At 33.0% G+C, this 25,208-nt stretch overlaps 1 protein-coding gene across 2 annotated transcripts; it reads right to left on the bottom strand.

Annotated features, from left to right (window-relative positions):
• Nucleotides 1–253: 253 nt before the first annotated feature.
• On the bottom strand, nt 254–24,796 carry LOC143072833 (peroxidase-like protein). 2 transcript variants are annotated; one of them, XM_076247939.1, is made up of 14 exons: nt 24,710–24,796; nt 18,966–19,165; nt 11,406–11,544; nt 10,879–11,093; nt 9,955–10,134; nt 9,256–9,313; nt 8,964–9,070; nt 7,919–8,020; nt 6,597–6,689; nt 5,787–6,003; nt 4,503–5,003; nt 3,751–3,920; nt 887–989; nt 254–480 (listed from the first exon to the last, which is right to left on the bottom strand). In XM_076247939.1, exons 2-14 carry the CDS (start codon nt 19,156–19,158, stop codon nt 408–410), a joined length of 2,151 nt encoding a protein of 716 aa, XP_076104054.1. In that variant the 5' UTR covers nt 19,159–19,165; nt 24,710–24,796; the 3' UTR covers nt 254–407. The 2 variants fall into 2 exon arrangements, with proteins under 2 accessions (XP_076104054.1, XP_076104055.1); XM_076247940.1 differs by having other exon boundaries at nt 5,787–5,998; nt 6,592–6,689.
• Between the last annotated feature and the right edge of the window lie 412 nt (nt 24,797–25,208).

Raw genomic sequence — 25,208 nt, forward strand, 5'->3', positions numbered from 1 at the left:
GACTATATGGTATAGGCTTTGATCATTGTTGAAGGATGTACGGTGACCTATATATATAGTTGTTAATTTCTATGTCATTTGGTATATTTTGGAGATTTGTCTCACTGGCAATCATATCCCATCTTCTTTTATTATTAGATTTGCTACTATAATGATGATGACGACTATGCGAGACTCTGGGTCGTAAATCAACTCCACGGTTCCAGATATACCAAATTATTTGAGACGGACGATAGATCAAAAATAATTTAAATGATTTTAAAACATCTCCACTTAGGATGACATATCCCGGAATATATTTTTAATGAGCGTATACATGATGAATATTTACATATCATTAGCAAAAGATTAAAGTTCAAAACATAAGAATCGGGCATTCTTATACATTTGTTAAGTATTCTACATCATTATTTAAAAGCTGGAACTTTCCAGAAGTCTAAATCAATCTCAGGCATGGAGTCACATCTCACTCTCGGGTTTCTGTAAAAGAAATCAAAAGATGTGAATCGGACTTTGCTTTAAGTTAACATATATGTAACATGTATAAAATTGTTAGGTGCATTATAGTTATAAATAAATTGTAGAAGAACTAACAGTCTTACTGCTCGGTCCCTACTCATAGGTGCAGGTATATGGGATACTCTCCCGATTCTCTACTGTGGTATATCTATAGATTGTAAGTTATTATATTTTTGTGGTTAATGTCTTTTTAACAACTGTGCTTTCGTTTGTGTTTGAAGTTTTGATTTTGTCATTTGATTAGGGACTTTTCGTTTTGAATTTTCCTCGGAGTTCAGTATTTTTGTGATTTTACTTTCTACGCTATTTGGTTAGCTGTATATCTTCACTGAACAAACTAAATGGAAGAAAAGTTGAGACTACTTACTCTTGGCTTGGCAGAAGCAAAGCATTTCTTTGGATGAACGGGAAGTCTAAATTCTTACACATAACAAGTGAAAGCGTTGTTTTCTTTATTTGATCAACTTGAGCTATAGAGAAAAAAAGAATACAGTTATGAAAATCTTAATAAAAACATGCAGTATACGTGTATACGATTATATTAGTTTTTAAAAATATTTGAAAAGAAATACATATCAGACGTTCATGTTTCTATGTTATTCGTTATAAATAGTCTCAAGGTGTCCTTACAAATGTTAAACTAAAATCGCCTCATGATGATGTCTAAAAAGACCAAATGTCCTAAAAAAAATTTAGTGTGAGTTTCGAATACTTAGTTCTTTAAAAAGGGCCACTTTCATATGTTATATGTAGTAAGGTGATAACATATAATATCTTATAGTAGTTCTGTATATATTTTTAATACAAAACTACATAAATTGGTCTTTAAATTAGATAAATATATGATGTGGTCCTAGATATTTCTGGCAGAAACCAGCATATTTCTTATGATAGAATATTGGAAATATCTGCTGACTATGTTATACTGCAAAATCTGATTGATTCATTTGAGGTAACAATAGTACACCGTGCCAATTTCTGTATATATGTGTGCCATTATGATATAATAAATCTCTCAAGCTTGTATGTGTTGATAGCCTTTTCTCACTTTGTTGTTTAACCTTGCATCTGTTGCACAATACGTTCGCATGCACTGCGCCATTTTACAGACAATTTTTATACTGTTTTTTTGACAGCAGTATACTACTTTATTTACAAAGTATCAATTAATTAACAAAAGTAAAGTGTCAAAAACAATAAATATTACACGATGGCAAAACTATTTACTGTTTAAACAGAGTAATTTTACAATACATAAAGATATCTTGTTTTCCGAATTCGAAGCAAAATTGCTGTTCTATTCAATAAGACATCAAACTAAATTGTTATGAGATCAATTCAAAGACGGAGAAATTGATTATGTGGGTTTTTTCAAATAGATATAGGAAGATGTGGTGTGAGTGTCAATGAGACAACTCTCCATCCAAATAACAATTTAAAAAAAAAAAAGTAAACCATTATAGGCCAATGTACGGCCTTCGACACGGAGCCTTGGTTCACACCGAACAACAAGCTATAAAGGGCCCCAAAATTACTAGTGTACAACCATTCAAACGGCGGGAAAACCAACGGTCTAATCTATATAAAAAAAACGAGAAACGAGAAACACGTATAAATTACATAAACAAACGACAACTACTGTACATCAGATTCCTGACTTAGGACAGGTGCAAATATTTGCAGCGGGATTAAACGTTTTAATGGTACCAAACCTTTCCCCTTTTTCTGAAACAATAGCATAACATCACAACATAGAAAAACATACGATAAAATATCAATTGGCAGGCTTAACTCAATCAAAAAACGTAAGTCTGCATACAAACCAATAGAAAAGTGTAATTCGTTTGAACATTTAAATTCGTGTAGCACCTGTGTTGATAAAATCCACGAAAATTGCTATCCCACGAATAAACCTGGGTCCACATAAATGCATACTAGGACACACCTCTATTGCCTTGTAACATGCATATAAATATTAAGGTGATGGCGTCAAGCATAGTATGAAATTCAAAACAGTGTAGCTGTGGCCATTGATTGACCCATCAAAATCATCCATTGACTGGGACAATTTACGTGAACGTTTGTCTGTAACAACCACTGTTCATGACGTACCTACGATAGACATTTAAACTGTGGGGTCACCAAAGGTTTCTTAACGCCTTTAATTATAAAATAATTCGAAAAATTAATCAGGAATAACCTTTGTGTTTTGATTTATATAATTGATATAAATCAAAATATCGTGTTATTTCTGATTAATTTTTCGAATTACTTAATTAGGTGTTGAGAACCTTTGGTGACCCCATAGTTTAAGTGTCTTTAAAAGTACATAGTGAGCATTGGTCGTTACATACAAACGTTCACCTAAATTGTCCCAGTCAATGAATGATTTTAATGTGTCAATCAATGGCCACAGCTACACTGTTTTGAATTTCATACTAAGTCTCTGCTATACGTACATGTGTAATTCTTTTACTTTATAATTGAATACATATTTGGTAGCTCTAGTGGCGGGTAAAACAGTGGACTAAGGCTTGTTTGAATGAAACCGATGGTAGTATATATCATTCTAAAAATGACGATGTGCTTAGGTCCACAGTGTAACAGACCCAGAAAAACGGCATAAGGAAAGGTATTTTTATTATGTAATCGACTCACTAATGTATACATAGTTTCATCAATGTCATACCAAAGTTGCTTGGCATTTCTTTTTTATGATTATATAAATAGAATCTGATTTTTATTCACATATAAAAAAAAGTAGATGTGGAATGATGTGGAATGATTGCCAATGAGATCATTCTTCACAAGAGACCAAATAACACAGAAATTAACAACTATAGGTCACCGTACGGCTTTCAACAATGAGCAAAGCACATAGTCAGCTATAAAAGACCCCAAAATGACAAATGTAAAACAATTCAAACGAGAAACATGTTTATCTTTTGGTATTATAAGGACGTGTGACTTCGGCAAAGAGAGACGTGCAACTTCCCATTATCGAGAAATGAAACATACAACACATTGAGTCTTGCGAAACTATTCCAATTACGTCATTAATTTGAAATGAATATTTAGATCTGCATAAATGGAGTAATGGATTTTCCAACTTTAATGCCAACAATTCTGATTACACTTTGAAAAAACTTACATGTTTTGTTTGGTATATTAGAAATTTCAAATTGCTTTACCATATGACATCTAAAGATTGTTATTGTATGTAAAACTTACCAGGAGTAAATCCTGTAATTGGGGAATCTCTTTCGTACCAGAATCGGTCACCTTGTTTAAGGTTTGCAAATTGTGTTGCTATAATACAAGAAAATACTGGACCGATGGGACTTCCAGGAAGTGGCGTCTCTGTTAAACCTCCAGTAAACAAATCTATGTCATCGCAATGTCTGAAACAGAGAAAATGATGAATTAAAATATGTTACTGATCATGATTTCTTTTATGTCGATTCGTGTATTAGAAATCCGATTACAGCAAACATTCAATACAGTGACTTTACAATTTTCCTCGGAGTTCGATATTTTTGTTATTTTACTTTTTCTATTAAAATGTTTGATGCTGCTATTTTTAACTCCCTCATTGGTTATCCATGTTTCGCTACATATAATATTTATATGTAATCATACCGGAAATTTTTATTTTTTAATATTTTTTTTTATAGTTTCACAGTTTCAACTAAATAACATTTTTAATTAATCGGTAATTTATAAAGAAGTTTAACCAGGCGGACTGTGGGCTAAAATGATCACTACTGATACCCACTGTAAGTATTCGGTAAACAGAAAGATGACGAAGGATCAACACTCAGCGTCACCGCATTCATTAGAAATCTGTTCAGGTTTTAAAGTTTCTATCCTTTCAATAAACCGATTAAACGTTAACTTTTTAAAATTCTATTTTTACTTGATCACGTTTCAATTGCGGTAGTTCGTTGACCTAAGACAAATTATTCATCACCAAATGTACATACTTGTAAACAGTAGACATTAAATGAACAACATCAGGCTTGTGATCTACCAAACCGCCCTGACCAGCATAGAAGTAATTGGCAGGTGGTAACCCACACAACTTTCGCCATTCATTGTAAGGAGGAATTCCTTGTTCTCTTGCACGCTGAATATTTAAGGATATCAAATCAAAACTTTTTCCACTCTCGTCCATGAACAAGTTATCTCGTACACCTGATTCAACGAACCGATCGTCCTTCATTTGTGGAAAAGTTGTCAACCATCTAGCAAAATCATTCAAGGCTTGTCCCATGTTTTGTAAGATAAACTTTGGTTTGTCAAAAGTATCAAAAATTCTGGCGTCCATTCGTCCCCGAAATTGTTTGTCGACCATTGCTTGAACGTTCGGAATCCTGGTATGCGGGAATCTCATTGCGGCACCTGAGAAACCCATCATAATATCTGTTTGGACATTCATATCATAAGTATCCTCACAGCCCTGAGCTTTGGAATACAGTCCATATCTACAGAAAGAGGAAAGAGCAAAGAGGCCTTAGCAATATATAGTCCATATCTATAGAAAAAGGAAAGAGAGCTTATGAATATTGTCCATTTTTATAGCAAATGAAAGACAACAATATACATGTGTTTATTTAAATAATGATGTTGTGTAAACCATTTGAAAATTAACTAGATTTGCAAAGCAAAGCAAGAAAATGCAAAAAGTTATAAACTATATATAAACAAACTTTTTTTAAGGTTACTAGCTTTAAATGACACTGATATATTACAAACAGCGTATTTTTTTTTTTTCATTTTTTTGGTCTGCTGCCTAATGTGCACATGTAATTCATAACATAAATATTGAAAACAAGATCAGGTTAAGCAACCAAACAAAAGTACGCGAGCAAAGAGAAATTGGCATTAACTCTTTACTGCAAACATATATAGATATGGGTATAATTCCTCTCAATTGGGGATTTGGATATGCATCCAGAGTTTATGTGGACATTAACGGAGAATGCATGCATCCGTTATAACCAAACAAATCTTTCTTGCTTTTTTTCTTTCATACAGCATGCTGACAAGGTGTGGTCAATCAACCATGTACAGAGATGACCCCAGAGATCATATACGAGAGAAGCCCAAGTTATTAACTTTATTTATAAACTACTAATATGTAGTTTTGTAAAGGTCTTTATCTCATTCCCCTGTATTCCTTAATATTGGATAGGAAGACGGGACCATGTGACCAATGCTTACAGGGTGTGGTTAAACATGATATATATCTTGAATCTTACAAATACCTTGTCATGTATTCGTAATTCAAAATTGTTGGCAAAAGTTCATTATAAACTAAATGTTGTTGTACGGCGTTGATAATCTTCCTTGTTTCCTGGAATATGGTTTCGTCATCCCAATGGACGTTCAATAGTGAAAGTGTCGTGGCAAGTCTGTTGTGTTCACGTACAAATATGGTGTGCATAACTGTCAACCCTGGTACATGGTTTACTCTAAAGTCACCTTAAAAGATAATTTAAATACTTAGTACATGTATGCTGGTATCCAGTATTCAATTATCCAATAATGCCTTCCGATGCGATACAGAAATTAAACCATATTATTTGTATGATGTTGTTTGTAGTTTTGTGTTCAGTATTTCCATTTATTTACTCACCTGGTAACATAGAACATTCATCTAAACCGAGACGAAGAAAGCTTTAGATGCATTTTTATAATGAACTGGTGTTTAACCCCTGTTTTCATGGATACTCAAACAGCATCACATAGTTGTGTCAGTCCTAAGAAGTCGTAGGTACTATAACTGTCGCTGATTTTACTGTCGAAATTGAGTTTTTAGCGAGGCATTAGTATAGACGATAAAAAAAACTATACTAGTATTTGCGATTGTAAAATCTAAGATTGACTTTGGCAATTATCAAAATGCATAATGGTTACTCTTATTCGAATATTATTGCTAAGTTTAGCATAGTATTATATATAGCAAAGTCAAATGCAAGTGCAAAGAGCAAAAAGTAAGTTTAACATGAATTTAACGGGCCCTTCAACAATGCCACGTTGTCCAATCAAATCACCCGTTTACAGACGAAGCTCACCCGAGTCCATACAGTAGTCTCCGTTCATTTCTTTAATACAGTGATCTTCACTTGTTGCTGGTAAAAGTCCCAGTACGGTAATGTTCATCAAACCTTAAAATGCATTAAATACATTAAAAAATTCTGCTTGCTATGTTTCAATTTGTCAAGTTTTATATAATAACTGATTGATTCCTAAATCACAATAACAAAATTATAATTATATAAAGATCTATCGTCATCACTTTATCCACCATAGTTTATACTCCAAATTCAAGTATTACATTTAGAGTACCTGGGGTTTGAAATATATGGTAACGTGAGCTTTTCCATCATAAAGTATGCACTGTTGTACTGGATGCATGGATGCATAATAGACTTCTTTTAAACGGGAATAAGTGCGTTAAACCTCGTGTTTCGCCAAAGAAGTGTTCCACGCTACTTGGGCATAAATTTGGTCTAGCTTATAATGTCGATGGGCTTCTAAAATGTCGTATATGACTTTTTTGGTTAAAAATACTTTTTGACACCAATGGTCTGGGCGGGAGGAAATCTTTGGTATTACAAAATAGCGTGCAGTTAGACCAATCAAAATGTGTGAAATAAGACATATTACAAAATTGCTAATGTCAGTTGTTTGTAAAGTTTGCTTCCAAAATGTTGTATGAAAACTTGAAAATCATTGTAGAATGGCTTTGGGAAAAAAATAATTATACATTTTTTTTATTTCTGTGAAAATAATTTAAGTTCTTGGATAATCCAGAAATGTCAAAGTTTTTATTTCACTGCTATTTACAAAAATGTTCAAGTTTACATACGACATTTTGGAAGCATGCATTTTGCCAAAATTTTCAAAGCCTGTTTGTGAGATATTTTTTTCTTGAAAAATTTGTAATTTACAACATTTTAGAAGCCCAGCGACGATAAGCAGTTTCTAGGTGAGTGTTCCTAGCCTACCAGTGATATTCCAAATTTTCAGGCTTGTATGCTGGTTGACCAACAATATAGACCATATCAAATTGATATTTTGTTGTTGATATGTCGTGTTTCGACCTGAATACAAGATCATACAAGAGTATACTAGTACAAGACATATTTTTCATTGAGCATCGAGCATGCAGTTTATCTGTAAAGATTACTACAAAAACATATTTTATTTTTAATGTTATCAGTATGCTACACAAATAAACAACACTGAAATATGGAAACAAAACGAAAATTAAAGTCGTTGCAAATTGAAAAACATAAATTATCCAGATATTTTGAGCCACGAAGGATTTATACTTTAAACATTGTACTGCCATGCATATTTTAGATACGACCAACAAGTATTATTTTCAAACCTCCAAATCCTGCACGTAATCTATGTTGTTCCGCTGTGTCTGTACCATAAATCTGGGATGAATCTAAATATGCTGAAGCTTGGTTTAATGGTGATCTAATTCCTGTTAAAAATTGAAAGTTGTTATAAAATATGTGATGGAATTTCAGTAGAGGAGAATGGAACACCACTATCAATCTGAGTCTTGTATTTTGGTATGTAATATATAAGTGTCAATATGATTTACTCAGCTTTGTCTTGGTCTATTGTAAAAGTGATTATTGAAAGCAATACTTTTTTTGAGACATCAATTTTGGAGACAGTGTTTTAATCAATTATTTGAGCTGCTGTTGCAGGACTTAATATAAAGGATGGTTGGATTTGCGAGACACTATTTGTTATATGTGCTCATTGAGAGTTATGCATGTCACTAGCGTTGTGTTCTCTCTGTCTTAAGTGTATTTTGGAATTGGTGTTTATCCCTGCAGTTGAACTAGCTTAGCGAATTGTCTTGACTTAGGTGTATTAGAATTTTGTTCAACAGTGAAGGAGCCTATCCACCACAAAAGATTGTACTGAGATAAGAAGATGTGGTATGATTACCAATTAGACAACTTTTCGCAAGAACCTAAATAAAATAAGAAGCTAGCAACTTTAAGTCATCGGTAAACGATCTTTAACAATTTTCAAAATCAACATTTGTTGAACTAGAGTTTGTGAGTTGCTGGTTTGTTTTTTGTTTTACATTCATCACGGATTACATTTTGTTCACACAAATTATCTGTGAAGCGCATGTAAAAAAAGGTTTTTCATCCGTTATATTATCAGGAGTAACACGATGTTTGTCACAAGTTGAGCAGGAACCTCATATCCTCCTGGACTTCATAAGTCACTTCCTCCCTCGTTTTTTTATTAATTGCGTATCTCGTATTGCTCAATATATAGTTTCTGTGTAGCAATTTAGGGACTGCTATTTGTCTATTTCGTCTGGGGTTTTCATGTCCTAGATGTTTTTCGAGTAATGCCTTTTCATTGCTACCTTGATTCAGTTATAAAATATGATATACCCATGTCACAGTTCTTCTTAAGTCCTGGTACAGCTCGTACAAAATTCATACACTTGTCCTTAAATCGTTCATCATTGGCTGGGATAGCAATTGGAAGACAGGCTGCCCTACAAATGAAAAAAAAACTTAATAATAAGCTTACTTAATTATATTCTAGAACATTTTGAAACAATAAAAGATTCGTAAATAAACACACTTTTGTAAATATAAGATATTCAATAGCCTGGGATCCTGGCTCACACAAAGAGGAAGTTTGGTGGAGGGGGTCAGGCTAGATATTTCCAAAACTTACCTTTGGGCAGTAATGTGCGCTGGTGCATCACAACATTGAATATCAGCTCCTTCATATCCTGAAATAGAACAAAATAAGTTAATCAAACGAAAACTTAAATTTATGGTATCATTATATTTGTTGGATGAAGTGATAAAAATGAACCTAAAATGTGCAACAAAATGAGACGATTTCAACTTTTGTGTAACTATATATATCTTTCCCTCTTTTAGATTTTGATTTTCCAGTTCTAACGAAGCCGATCATAATGAGCCTATACCTGCATTTATCAATACATTACAATCTACTTTTTTTATTACTTAAAATGTGCATTCGTTTTCAGCACCTTGTAAATATGTTGTTCTTGTAAATAAAAGAGGCTGTTTTCTTTGCAATGTAGCAAATAGTACTAAACATTGGAAAGGGAAATGTTTTAAATCAATAAATGTTTAACAACTTTCGTTAGCAAGAGCTACACATGTGCTTTACTAACTAATATCGGTTAAAAATGTTTGTACTTCTCTCTTTAGGTTTTTTATTGTGTTTTATTTTTACGATATTCTTATGATCTAGATATATTTGCAAAGAGAGAGGGACATTTGTGAAAGCAGAAATCTGGTTTTAACCAATTCTTATGGTGTGCCCGTACCAACTGAGATCATCAGAACTATCTGTTGTTCATTGATGTTCTCTTTACGCCGGCACATAATTTACATTTACCTGTAATCATTGGGGTAGATATGACGTCATGTTCTATAAACTGTCCGAACTGCATAACTGCTACAGCGAGGCGGTCACTGAACTGTGGACAACAGTCACTCTTGTGCATGACATTACTTACAATTCTAGGACTAGGCAGGTATCCTCCGAGAACTGAGTGCATCCTTGGAGCATCAATACCTGTAGTAAGAACATTTTTAAATTTGAATAATTAAATTGAGTAAGTTCAGGATTTTTGTAAGCTAAAGCATCAATACCTGTAAATATAACATTTTAACAAAAAAATCAGGATTCATGTAAGCTAAAGCATCAATACCTGTAAATACAACATTTTAAAGAATTTAATAATTCAATTGAGTAAGTTCAGGATTGATGTAAGCTAAAGCATCAAAACCTGTGGATAGAACATTTTAAATATTTGAATAATTCAATTTAGTAAGTTCAGGATTATTGTAAGCTAAAACATCAACACCTGTAGATAGAACATTGTGTAAGCTAAAACATCAACACCTGTAGATAGAACATTTTAAATATTTGAATAATTCAATTGAGTAAGTTCAGAGTCTTCGATCTTTCACCGAGTTGACACCTTTGCATGAAGGAGGGTGATACTATAAAAAATTTAAAATTGACACCTATAATTTAAAAATCTTACTATAGCTCCATATCTTATTCTAAAAAAGGCAGTGCTAACTCTTCACAAGAGACCAAATAACACTGAAATTAACAATCGTACGGTCTTCAACAACGAGCAAAGTCCATACCGCATAGTCAGATACAAAAGGCCCCGAAATGACAAATGTAAAACAAATCAAACAAGAATAATAACGATCTTAGTAAAGTACAAATAATGAAAGAAAAACAAACATGTTACATAGCAACAAAGGAAAAATCTATGTATACTAAAATATTTTCATCGTTTACCATCTTCGTAAGCATTGTCCATCATTCTTCTCTGACGAGTTAAGGCAGCTCCGAGACTTGGATCATTTAAGTTATTACAGGCACCATCTGCAGTTCTGTATCGGGTGTATGGATTACATTTTGGTTCCATGAAAGGGCATGATGCAGCTACTTGCAATCTCCATTCATTGACAATGTATGGGTTCACCTGCACTTCTGCTAACGTCCAGCCAGTCCTGTTTAATATATAACTCTTACGGATGAATTTCTATTGCAATCGGCACATATTTGATTCTAAAGTTTTAAATAATCTTCGCGGTTTAAGTTAAGTTTTCCTCGCCAAATCTATTGCCAACTGTCCATGCGCTTTTTTTTTTCTTATTTTGATTAGAATAATGTTTCATCCTTGTATTATTGAATTGACTATAGAGAGTTGAATTGAAATAAGGAAAGTTTGACTAAAAATGACAAATTATTGGAGCGAGTTATTCCATCGACTCTCAAACAAACGGTGTCCACGTTCTCTATTTTTTTTTTTTATAAATTACCTTTCGACCAGTTTTTTTGTTGTCCTGACAGTAACCCAGGCTTTATCAGACAATATCCTAACTTTCTTTGCATCTTTAGTATACAAGAAACGACCAAGATGCCAAGAGTAAGATCTACTTCCTGCGGGTGCATCAATACCTATAGGTGAATAGAGTACCAAAGATGATTTTATTTATAATTTAACATATATAGATAGTATGAACAAGGAAATGTAAAATGTCTGTTGGTTATTTGTGTGTAATTGAGTTGCTGTCTTGTTTTTGTTAACCATATATCTTCTTCTATTCGTATACAGGGAATAATCTTAGTTTGTGTGCTTCTTTAGAGGTAATGAGGTGAATAGAGTACCAAAGAAAATTTTATTTAGAATTTAACATTTATAGATAGTATGAACTGAGACTACTATAACACATGTGTTATAGTAGTCTCAGGTATGAACAATAAAATGTAAAATATCTGTTGGTTATTTCAGTCATTTGCAATTGGTTACTGTCTTGTTTGTGTTAACCCTATATCTTCTTCTATTCTTATACAGGGAAATATCTTAGTTTGTGTTCTTCTTTAGAAGTAATGAGGTTGAGAATGGGCAATGTCACAGTTTATTACAAGCTAATTGGACTCTCTTGTATTGTTTTTAACATGCACATTTAATGAAAGTATAATCATGAAAATTAAAGATGTCTGTTGGTTATTTGTGTCATTGGGTTGTTGTCTTATTGGTGTAAACCTTTTGTTTTCTTTTATTCAGTTAATTATAAAAACGTGTCAAATCAAAGTATGCGTTCTTCTTTCGAGGTTATGGAATCAATGGAAAATGGTTGATGCCAAAGATTCGTGCTGTGTATACTGTAAACTGCCAGGTAGCCCTCAACTCTAATTGCTAAACTGTTGGACACCTAGCCCCCAACCATGATATTTTCTCCACGTTGCTCAACTAATTTGCATAAAGTTGAGGGCTACCTAATTTGCAAAAAATCCAGGTAGCCCTTATTTTTGCGGATACTTTATTTTGCGTGTAACCCTTTCTAGTCCACTTCGCGGCTATTAAATTTCGCGACTTTCTACTTTACCTGATCACGCCTGGTAAACCATCTAATCTCAACCAAATGGTTGAGACGGAAAAAGTATTCTGGCACTTCCTGTTGAGCTTTTCTGGTTCAAATTATCCAAAATAAACATATGGTAGGTCGACTTTTCGTCAATTTACTGAAAATCAATGCGTTTTTTGTAAAATAGGAGAATGTCATGCCATAGATAATTGAATTAGGGTTTCTCTCGTGTATAACATGGACCAATCTGATTTAAAATGACATCGGAATGACTTTTCTCCAGCAGGTAAATGTGGCCAGTGCAGTCAGCTATTGACAAAATGACAGCGATATCACTGATAAACTCACGTATATATCAGTGAATTAGTATTTTTCTAAAACCTTATAAACAAAAAATTACAGTTTTTTCTTTTTCTTTACTTATATAATTGCATAAAGCGAAATATGCTATAAAGTATGTAATGTTGAGATTTTCTGGTATCGGTTGAGATATTCTGGAACAATGCTGAGATCTTCTGGTGAATGAAACTTTCAACTATAGCTTAGTATCAATTACATATACAACCGTCAAAACGTTCCAACTTTCATTTAAATCTTGTCTGTAGTTATGACAGCAGCTTCTGAAGAGACCTTTGGTTGTAATAGAGTCTAAATAGTAAACAACTATGTTAATTGGACATGCTTTGATACTATATATGCCCTTGAATTTTTACTAGATAACATTTTTGTTCGCTTTGGAGATTCCGTATATCGTCAGATTATCGGAATTCCAATGGGGACTAACTGTGCACCACTTATTGCGGACCTGTTTTTGTATTGTTATGAGTTACAATTTATGACAAAAATAAGCAAAGACCCATCGAAACAACATCTGATAAACAAATTTAATAATACTTTTAGATATTTGGATGATATTTTGGCTCTCAATAATGACGACTTCAGTATGTATATTAATGAAATTTATCCTGTTGAACTTACTTTAAATAAAGCTAATACTAACAATGACCACTTCCCTTTTCTCGATCTTGATATCTATATCACTAATGGAAAGCTGAATACTAAAATTTATGATAAAAGGGATGATTTTTCATTTCCTATTGTTAATTATCCGTTTTTAGATGGTGACGTTCCCTTGTCACCATCTTACGGTGTTTATATATCTCAACTTGTACGATTCGCTCGTGTATGTAACAATGTTTTCGATTTTAACGAGAGAAATTTATGTATTACTGAAAAAATATTACACCAGGGTTTTCGATATCACAAACTAGTCAAAACATTTACTAAATTTTATCATCGGTATAAAGACATCATTCGTAAATATAGCTCAACATGCAGACTTCTAATACGTTCAGGTATTTCACATCCAATTTTTTATGGTAATATTCTTTATAAAGCACAAAGGTGTCAGTATTCACCTCAGAAACTTACAAAACCTTTGAATAGACTTATTAAGAAGGGATATAATTACGATACTGTTGTCAAGTCATTAAAGATTGCATATTTTGGCGTTAATATTGAGTCACTGATAAGGTCTTTGCATCGGAACTAAACTCATTTATTCTAAAAACAGTTGTTGGCATGACACGGGTTATGTTCTTCTCATATATGTTATGATGGTATGATACTAAACCCCTAACGGGAAGGATTGTGCCTGATGTTCATATGATGAAATCATAATCTTTCAGTCAGTTTAATTGAAGTCTGGAGCTGGCATGTCAGTTAACTGCTAGTAGTCTGTTGTTATTTATGTATTATTGTCATTTTGTTTATTTTCTTTGGTTACATCTTCTGACATCAGACTCGGATTTCTCTTGAACTGAATTTTAATGTGCGTATTGTTATGCGTTTACTTTACTACATTGGTTAGAGGTATAGGGGGAGGGTTGAGATCTCACAAACATGTTTAACCCCGCCGCATTTTTGCGCCTGTCCCAAGTCAGGAGCCTCTGGCCTTTGTTAGTCTTGTATTATTTTAATTTTAGTTTCTTGTGTACAATTTGGAAATTAGTATGGCGTTCATTATCACTGGACTAGTATATATTTGTTTAGGGGCCAGCTGAAGGACGCCTCCGGGTGCGGGAATTTCTCGCTACATTGAAGACCTGTTGGTGACCCTCTGCTGTTGTTTTTTATTTGGTCGGGTTGTTGTCTCTTTGACACATTCCCCATTTCCATTCTCAATTTTATTAACTGTGTGTTTTTTAAAGTATTAAAGTTCTAGCGCTGGAGATCAATAGTCTAGCGTTTGAGATGCAGTTTTGCACAGAAGCTATAGTCAATAATGGTGTAATTGACATCTCCAAAAGCTAGAATTTATTCCTACATCGCTTATCTTGACATCTCAATAGCTAGCTTTTAGATATCTACATCGCTCCACTTACATTTGTAGTGCTGGTGTTAACATCAACATACAACCGTATCACTTTATCTACAGAACTTGGTTTTAAAAATCGTTAGCAGGAGACAATTTGCATCCCCTGCGCTATATTTACATAATCAGTGCTTAACTGTGAATCTTCAACACTCGACCTTTATTCTGACAGCCTCATATCGTGGTATGTGGTTCCTTCTTTATAAAGAATACATAGACGTGCCACAGGAATGGGTCTCTTTTTCATTGTCAAATTATATATCAACGGGTAGCAATTTCACCAAAGTAAATGTCAGTGGGTCAGTTATTTTCTATAACGTCTTTTATATGTTTATAATCAATATGAACAGGAGTAAAACTGCAAAGATTGTAGTATTGGTGTTTGAATGAGTCATTAACGCCCATTGTCTAACTACATGCATATTCAAGACGAGTACATGAAAATGTTGCACGAATATAAACCCTCCTATGTACTAGATTGACACGCCGTGTGTGCTTTTGAAATGAAATTGATATACACGTCCACTTGTATTTGTGTACTTCTGGTGAGTTGCCTTTTTCAACTGTTTTTTTTTTTTTATTCGTTCTTATGTTGTACTGTTATTCCAATGTCCCAGGTTAGGGGAGGGTTGAGATCCCGCTATAACATGTTTTTAACCCCGCCACATTATGTATGTATGTGCCTGTCCTAAGTTAAGACCATGTATTTCAGTGGTTGTCGTTTGTTTATGTGTTACATATTTGTTTTATTTCCTTTTTTTTTTAAATAAGGCCGTAAGTTTTCTCGCTACAATTGTTTTACATTGTCATTTTAGGGCTTTTTATAGCTGACTATGCAGTATGGGATTTGCCGTACGGTGACCTATAGTTGTTAATTTCTGTGTCATTTTGTTCGCTTGTGGAGAGTTGTCTCATTGGCAATCATACCACATCTTCTTTTATATCTATATTTATAGTATACCCCAGGTATTGTCCCGCAGTTAATATTTGTCCCTTTTTAACACATTATTCTAAATCTAAGTCTAGATGTGTTTACTTCTCATTTCAGCTGTGATCACACCGTACCGGATAGCACGAACGGACGCCTAACGGATAAAAGAAAAGGGTTTCCGTTGACAAAATTGATATCCGTTGGGAGTCCGTTGATGAAGATACGGATTAAAAACGGAAACGGGACGGACACATACTGTAAAAAATGGACGCCTACCGGATGTACAACGGACACTTCATCCGTTGAACGTCCCTTAATTCAAAGTTTTGAACATGCTCAAAATTTTCCACCGGACAGAAGGGACATTGATGGATAAAACGTATGCTGAACGGACATTAAACGAAAACTAAGGGATGTCTAACGGACATGAACGGATTGAAAAAAAGTTATCCGTTTGGCGTCCGTTTGCGCTATCCAATAAGGTGTGACTGGTGCTTAAAACTCCGGTCACACCTCACCAGATAGCGCGAACGGACGCCGAACCGATAACTTTTTTTTTTTTTGAATTCGTTCATGTCCGTAAGCCGCATGTTGTTATCCGTTAGACGTCGGTCGATATCTGTTTCATTTCGCTCAGTGTCGGACTGTCCGCTTTATCAGTCGACGTCCGTTCTGTCCGATGGAAAAAAATGAGCATGTTCAAAACTTTGAACGGACGTTCAACGGATGAAAGGTCCGGTAAGCGTCCGTTTTTTACAATACTCGTCCGTTATGTGTCCGTTTTGTATCCGTTATTTGTCTTATACTAAGGTATATAGGATTTTGAATTACCAATAAGGATATATATAAAATCGATGTCAATTAATAAACATAACTTGCAGCAATCGTCAAAAGCATTTTTTTTAGAGATCGTGGTGCGATCTTGGCCTAGTGTGACAGGGTCCGGGGTATAATATTAATGTTGCTGAATATTACCAAATATTAAGGATGTGCCCTGAATGCAGTTGTGAAAAATCAATCTAAGTTACAATTATTTCAATACAAGTGTGATTACACTAAGTTGGACGTCACTTATAGTACTTGCATATAGCAGTTTTAAAATCGAATCACATCTAAGGCTTGTTTTTGTGATCAGTATTATAATGACAAAAATAACATCTTTTGCTCACAAATAAATGATCACCACCTTTTAGAGTGAGAACTCATCCTGAAATAATGTGCACGAAAAAACAAACCTAGAGAAGAGGGTCCTGTTCGATTGTTTAGTTTTTAATAATTTTATTTCTTTATAAAGGTAATACGCATTTTCGGCATTGAACAATGTCTGTGAGAAATCGAATTCTTCCAAATCATATTAATGTTTTATATATTATAAACTTATCTTATTTATACTTGAAAGGCATGCATTTTTCTATCGGCAATTCTTAAAATTGTATCTGTATTCAGATTTTAACTTACCACAGACAGAAAACATAAATCAAGTTAATCGTTAAAAAGGTTATCTCGAATAGTACCGCGCACTGATAAAGTTTCTTTGTTCATTTTGGGAAATAACTATATTTTTACAATAGAAATTACATTTTGATTAGTTGAAATAAACTCTAGCATAGCTATTTTAATAGTTTTTATCTTTATATAATAAAAATGCACGCGTGTTGGGTTGCCAGTCATAGTTAATTTAAACTTTGAAACCTAAGTGCCAATGTTTTTAACAGTAATATATTTCATGACACAAAGTAACCAGAAAGTCTCAACATTGTGACAGAAAGACTCAACCAATACCTTTATATCTCAACCATTTAGAATTTTTCATTTCTGTGCTAAGACTAGGCTTGACAATCAAATAGTCTTGCAATTTACAGAAGTGGTTATTGTAAAGCATTAAAAAACAAATAATCGACATATTTTCTTGCTAAATCATTAATATCATAGCAGTTCTATCGGATTCAAAGAAAGTAAACATGATAATCCGTAGGAGAAAAGTGATTGTGACTTCAATTTCAGATATTTTGAACCAAGAAGAGACATATTAGTTACAATTATCATTTATCTATGGCATGACATTCTCCTATTTTACAAAACAATCATTGATTTTCAGTAAATTGACGAAAAGTCGACCTACCCTATGTTTATTTTGGATATTTTGAACCAGAAAAGCTCAACAGGAAGTACCAGAATATTTTTTACCGTCTCAACATTTGGTTGAGATTAGATGGTTTACCAGGCGTGCTGATGTAGTTAAATAAGGAAAGGTAAAAAAAAAAATACATATTCACGACGATTAATTTTCGCCTTATTTGTCTACTCGCAAAAGTCGCGAAAACAAGTTGGTTTTCAGTAATATTATACTTGCTTGTACCAAGGATTTGTATAGTAAGATAGTAATGATCTTACTATACAAATCCTTGCTTGTACTTGACAATCAAAGTCTTTAAATACGAAAAACAATTCCAGTTACCCTATGATATTCATACAAATCTAAAACAAAAAATGATCGGATAACAACCGTTATGAACTTGTTTTGTAGAAACAAGAATTTGGAAACTATTTTGAAAAATGTATTTGCTTTATATAAGTTCGCAATTGTCTAATGATTTCCAGTATATGAAACTAAAATAAAGAAGAGATAAATGCATAATAATGGTCAACTTCACATAATGTTTTTAAAACATGCTCAACTTTGAAAATATAGAAACATGCAAAATTTTAGAAAAATCAGTGACATCGAACAATTTACTGAAACATGACTTTAATGAGGACATCAATTGGCAGAATAATATTTTGATATCATAAATAGAGGCTGTCTCAAACTTGCAGTGAGGTGAAAGTTTTTGTTCCGTGTTAGAGCGATAAAGAATTGTGAATTTGAGATGAAGAACAGAAATAAAAGCGTTGTTTCCTTGCTTTTTGTGGGCTATTTTATGTACATGTACTGATTTTGTGTAATAAATTACATTATTACAGGTTGCATTGAAGATATACTCTTCTATAGCATATAGCAAGACGACTGTCATATGTTATTGATTTGTGGTATGAATAAATCACCTCACCTTTGGTTTAAAGAAACATGCTTAAAGAGGGAGAGACAGTATTTCATACAGAAACACTCATATTTTAGAAGCATGTATCATTGATATCATTGTCAAAATTCACCAATCAGACAACACAAATCTGTGTCCACACTTGTTTTAGAAGCAATATTTACCCTGATCTACCATCATTTTGTCAATAGCCTTCATTTGCGCAAGTTCTTGATTAGCCTCCACCAGTGCCTGTTTCAAATATGCTCCGATGACTGCTTGCGATATTTGACGTTTCTCTCGTCCTGCAGTCACGTGTCCCAAATAGAGGTAACAGCATAAAACAATACATAACATAAGCTTTACACCGGGCCCCATGATGGCGCTGAAAGGAAATTTAAGAAATATGAGTGTAAGATAAAAAATTCATTTAAACGTTATTGGAATTAAGAATAAAATGATATGCAATGGCTATTAAATTATAAGGGATCTTGTTTGTATATTCTTGCTTTTACAGTGTACAGTCTAGCACTGAAAATGTGGATAAAATCAGAAAACTTGCCTCCCGTGCAGTTTCATTCTTTACCTAGAAATTTATATTTTTTCACCTAAACTTTTTATCTGCAACGAAGACTTTCATGTTTCCTATTCAAGACTGTTGTGTGTATTTTGTATGTTTTTTTTTTGCTACGTGCATTGTCAGTTCGTTTTCAACTTATGAGTTTGAATATCCCTTTAGTATCTTTCGCCTTTCTTTCGAGATGATTATATTTTTCTTTTTATGAGACAATAGGGCTCCATACTTTCAACTAGATGCTAAACTTTATATATACATGTACGTTGATATATAACCTTCATATGTTTAACCAAAGATTGTATTAGGAACTATTTTTTTGCTTTATCTATGCTTCGAAAATTCAATTTTATTATACACATACATGTAGCTCTTTGCTAAAAATAAAGTTAAGATAAGAATATATTTATCATCTTTTAAATTTCTCGATTGAATACTGTCGAATGCAGGAAATGTCATTCAGGTCCGATTAGTGTGTTTTCAGTCCAGTCAGTGAAATATTTTTTTCTGTGTCTTAGTTGAGACGAAATCGTTGTACTTTTGTTTTAGGAAATGTGTTCTAATTTAATCCATCGTAAAAAAAAGTGTTCAAGAACGGAAGTGATTCAAATCTTATATCATAAAAATAGAAGTATTAACCTTTGATATATTTAACAAGTTTCACTAGTTCAAGCATGGGCATATATCTTGTATTTCGTAGTTAACGTGTTTTATTTCTGTTTTATGTTCGGGTTTGTCAATCACGTAATGCTTGTTAACAACAATTTAACAACATGTAAATTTGGAATGCTTGAAATAATAAAATACATCAATTATATTACACCTTAACTAATTGCTTTTACAATGTACTTTCTTTGAGTATTAGGTATATTTAAGCTTTATGCTTTTCTGTTTACAATAAGGAAGTCAGGTTCTTTTCCTAAAAAAAATATAATGCATTTACAATCTTTTTATAGAGACAAGCGTAAATCAGAGTATCTAGGTATAAATGTTATGAACTTATGAACCTAAAAATCAACAGTACAGCAGGCCTATACCAATATCGGTTCTTTTAGTTCATAGACTTCATAATGGTCAATTTAAGAGACTGTTTTAATGTATAACAAATAGCTTTAAGTGAATATATATGTATATGTTCATGCGTTTAAATCGACGCAAAGGACGGCCAGTAAAAATGCTATATAAAGAAATTAAAAAATTAAAAGACCTAGCAAAGAAATCAAGAGAAGTTGTTTTTTTTCAATTAAAGCCCATGCAACTTCATTTGGTGCTCTTGATAAACTTCTCTTTGATGAATATTAATAACTAAAGCCAGTTTTGGGATATAATTCAGATCTCTCTCTGTGGACTTCTAGTTAGCACGCTACAGAGCTATTATAGGAGCTGATCGAAGTAACATATTAGACTATGGTCAAATTTCATTTATTGACAAAACTCAATTTGAAAAGGTTTCCATTAATTTCTGTAAGTTTTCAGATGAAAAAAAACCAACCAGTCTCAAATATAGGATTCAATCAGAGTAAGGAAGAATAACTCTGCGTTGAACAATTTTTATCTTACCTAGCCAGAATGAATTCTGATAATATAAATCCTATGTTCAAAGAAGGATTTGTACTGTCAATATAAAAAAGAAGATGTGGTATGATTGCCAATGAGACAACTATCCACAAAAGACCAAAATGAAACAGACATTAACAACTATAGGTCACCGTACGGCCTTTAACAATGAGTAAAGTCCATACTGCATAGTCAGCTATAAAAGGCTCCGATAAGACAATGTAAAACAATTCAAACGACAAAACTAACGGCCTTATTTATGTAAAAAAAAAAAAAAAATGAACGAAAAACATATATGTAACACATAAACAAACGACAACCACTGAATTACAGGCTCCTGACTTGGGACAGGCACATACATAAATAATGTGGCGGGGTTAAACATGTTAGCGGGATCCCAACCCTCCCCTAACCTGGGAAGTGGTATAACAGTACAACATAAGAACGAACTAGAAAATCAGTTGAAAAGGGCTTAACTCATCAGATGGACAAAAATGCAAGTGGACGTGGCCGGGTACTTATACATCCCGACACAAAAAGACTCAATGAACAGATCTGAGAGTACTCGCAGTTAACCTGCTTGACTTGCATGATACATATTCTTGGTATATATATTCACCAAGACCAGACGTTTTAGGTGAATAACAAGCAAAGTTTTTGAAGCTCTTGGTTAAAATGAATTAAAAGAAAAATATAAAAAAATATATTTGAAAATAAAACAAATAATTAAGATGTAAATATAGAAATCTGTTACTTAATCTATTTAAGTAGAGAATGGTCGATATTATAAACCTCATGGAAAGGTTCATGTTCTTAAATGTGTCATCTTTGTTATTTCTTTTTTGTCACAAACTTATATTATCATAGAGTGAAAGGGGATCCCCCCCCAAAAAAATACATTTTTTTATAGGTCGAACAATAATGAAATCATTGGAAGACAAGTCTAGGGAAAAGCTGTCACGTTATTGTAGAGCTGAGTGTAAATGTCGTAATTAAAGTTATATCCCGTTGAAAAATTTCAAAGTGGGTTAACGACTTTTTTCTCTGTAAAGAAATAATAATTTGTGGGTTGGTTTCCAATCACACAACCATTGATCAGAGTACACAATGAACAATGGACAAAACTCATATCGGTAATTTATTGATTGCAAATCAATGTTAGGTACCGATACAATCATTATTCATTGATCTTACTACTGTGTTAAATTCATAACCTTTCAGGGTAGGTTTTTTAAAGGATTGATCAGTTTACATTATTCGTATCTAAATCGACAGGCTCTATAAACAACACCATAATTAAAATTAAAGTATGTATCCTGTTGGTAATAAGACATTAACAGGTATCGCCTACAAATTTCCATAGCAAATATTTGTATCTATTTAAGAATTTATTAAAAGTTTCAAGTAATTTTTGATAACGGAATTCCAGATTTAATAATTTACTAGCTATTCATGTTCATTGAAATGTAAAAAAAAAAAACACTACAGACTCAAGCATAGTGTACGATTTAGAAAATATTTACATCCTTAGAAGATGAACGAGGGAACACGAACGTGAAAAAATGTTAGTTGACAATAGGGAGAAAGTGTCACTTTGTCGTAAATGTTTGTATAGTAACAACAAACAAAAGAACTATGTCAAGTGGACCTGCTTTGATACTAAACTGCCTTTGAATTTTAAATAGATAATATTTTTGTTCGCTGTGGATACTCCGTATATCGTCAAGTTAATGGAATTCCACTGGGGACTTACTGTGCACCACTTATAACAGACGTATTTCTATATTGGAATGAGTTACAATTAATGAGTAAAATCAGCCAAGACCCATTGAAACAACATCTGATAAAAAATGATAATAACACTTTTAGGTATTTGGATGATATGTTGGCTCTCAATAATACTTAGTAACAACTTCATAATGTATACTGAAGAGATGTATCCCGCTAAACTGACTTCAAATAAAGCTAATACTAACAATGAACACTGTTCTTTCGTTAGGATATGTTAACGAAAGAAATCTCTGTATTACTCAAAAATTATTATACCAGGGTTTTCGATATCACAAACTAGTCAAAATATTAACTAAATGTTATAATCGGGAGATATAATCCTTCAATCAGTTTTATAGATGTCTGAAGCTGGCATTTCAGTAACTGCTAGTAGTCCTTTGTTAATGTATGTACCATTGTCATTTTGCTTATTTACTTTTGTTACCTATTCTGCCATCGGACTCGGACTTCTTTTGAACTGAGTTTTACTGTGCATATTACTGTGTGTTTATTTTTTTCTACATTGGCAAGAGCTATAGGGGAGAGTTGATATATCACTAAACATGGGTAACTCCGCCACAGTTTTGCGCCTGTCCACATCATGAGCCTCTTGCATTTGTCAGTCTTGTATAGTTTTCAATTTTAGTTCATTTCTATGTTTGGGTGTTTAGTTTGACGTCTATTTTTACTGAACTAGTAAACATTTTTATTTAGGGGCCATATGCAGCCCGCCTCCAGATGTGGGATTTTCCTCGTTGTGTTGAAGGCCTTCTACAGTTTTCTGCTCTTTGGTGGGGTTGTTGACTCTTTGACACACTCCCCATTTCAGTCTCAATTTTTTTGTATAGAGTTTCCCGTGTAAACTTAAATAACCAAATCTAGACAAGGACAAATATTGCAGTTTTAAATAAAAGAATTATTCAAAGCTTTATTCCTTGCGTTAATTCTGCAGTTAATCAGAGGATTTTTTTCATTTTACATAACTAAGATATAAATTCAGAAATAAAAAATGTATGTCAATATCGCAATGTTACATACAGCCAAAACTAATTTAAACGGTGAACAACAGCCCCAGATATTATCATATTAAAGTATTTACTATGACGGTCGTTTTTCAATGATAGCCGTTATACTTACTCAAAGTATTTTAATTTGAAAAAAAAATATATTTTAAATTGCTTATATTACATTCACATCCGTTCAGGCACACTGGTGATAACTTATGTAGCGTTACTCATTTGTCTCATTCTCTGTAATAGCACGAGGTCAGCAAAATTAGAATTCCAATTTGCTGGTTTGTCTTTGGTTAAATGAAGTATTATCGGTATGCTTATATCCGTTTATTCATCAAAATATTAAAAATCATATTAAGGTTCAAAGCAAGCTAGCTACATAAGAACCCTTTACAAGTTTATTGTATTTCGATAATACTTCATTTCATCTTTTAAATAACAAAAGATTCACGATAAGAATTTTGTTAGGAAAAAAAAAAACAATTTGAATTGTTCTCTGGTGGATATTTATGTCATCGGCATAAATACCACATGCCCTTGTTTTCATGTTAATATTTATAAAAACAAAGTAGAACCAAAATACCCCTCTCCGTAAGAGAAAAAAGCTACATGAAATGCAATATTGTTCATAGTCTCGCTGTCTACAACTCGCATGATATTAAAATACGATGATGGGAGGTAACGGAGAATATATCCTATTTGATTCATACAAGGTATACAATCTATCAAAAAATAAAAAAACACAACTTTCTATAATCATCCTAAAACAAAATTTAAAGTGATAAGAATAATAGAGAGTGCATTCGACCCTACTAAGTAAGGCCTGTCCGCCAATGCATTGTATTATAAATCCTTCTGTCATGTATGGGTATCTACATTCATAGAACGAACATTATACACGTTCTGAATTCAAAATTCCCATAGAATTTTCAGACTATTTACAAAGCAGAGTGTAAAAGAAATATGACTATAATCATGATAGTGGTGTTGTTTGAAGAAGAGCTTATTGACTTACCGTGTCTCCTGTACAAGTCGTAAGGGCTCGGATGTCACAATGATTCTGTCTTATATAGTAACATAACCTATGACAATTTCCTATCACAGATTTGACATGATGTTTCATGTGTAAAACGTCATGTTTAAAAGTGTAAGGTTATTTGTTCTGTGAAAATAAAAGAAAGCAATACGAATCATTATCAGTTTAGCTGTCAATGGTCATAATGTAAAGCATTTCATTTAAAAAATATGCCATTAGCTGCACGGATAAGATATTTTGTTTTAACATTTATATAAGCGGAATACAGAAATGATATTTCGTTATAAAAAGTCAGTTTGGTTTCATCGCTAATGCGTTAATGGTTTGTAAGTCAGTATTTCAGTTTCATTTGAATCCGCATCAGTTATCGTAACCATAATGAATTCCTTCTTCAAAATGAGTCATAAATCAACGCAAATGCGTGATTGGCTTGCATGTCAGTACTTCCGCTTCATCCGTATCAGCATTTGCTTGATTG

The sequence above is a fragment of the Mytilus galloprovincialis genome, chromosome 4 (assembly GCF_965363235.1).
Source record: "Mytilus galloprovincialis chromosome 4, xbMytGall1.hap1.1, whole genome shotgun sequence".
Taxonomy (NCBI): domain Eukaryota; kingdom Metazoa; phylum Mollusca; class Bivalvia; order Mytilida; family Mytilidae; genus Mytilus; species Mytilus galloprovincialis.

Excerpts from the sequence above, each read along its gene's own strand:
- LOC143072833 (XM_076247939.1), bottom strand. The coding sequence starts at position 19,158 with ATGGGGCCCGGTGTAAAGCTTATGTTATGTATTGTTTTATGCTGTTAC. Across the intron at positions 10,135-10,878 it reads GGACAATGCTTACGAAGATG|GTATTGATGCTCCAAGGATG; the intron begins GTAAACGATGAA and ends TTCTTACTACAG. Across the intron at positions 990-3,750 it reads AATTACAGGATTTACTCCTG|CTCAAGTTGATCAAATAAAG; the intron begins GTAAGTTTTACA and ends TTTTCTCTATAG.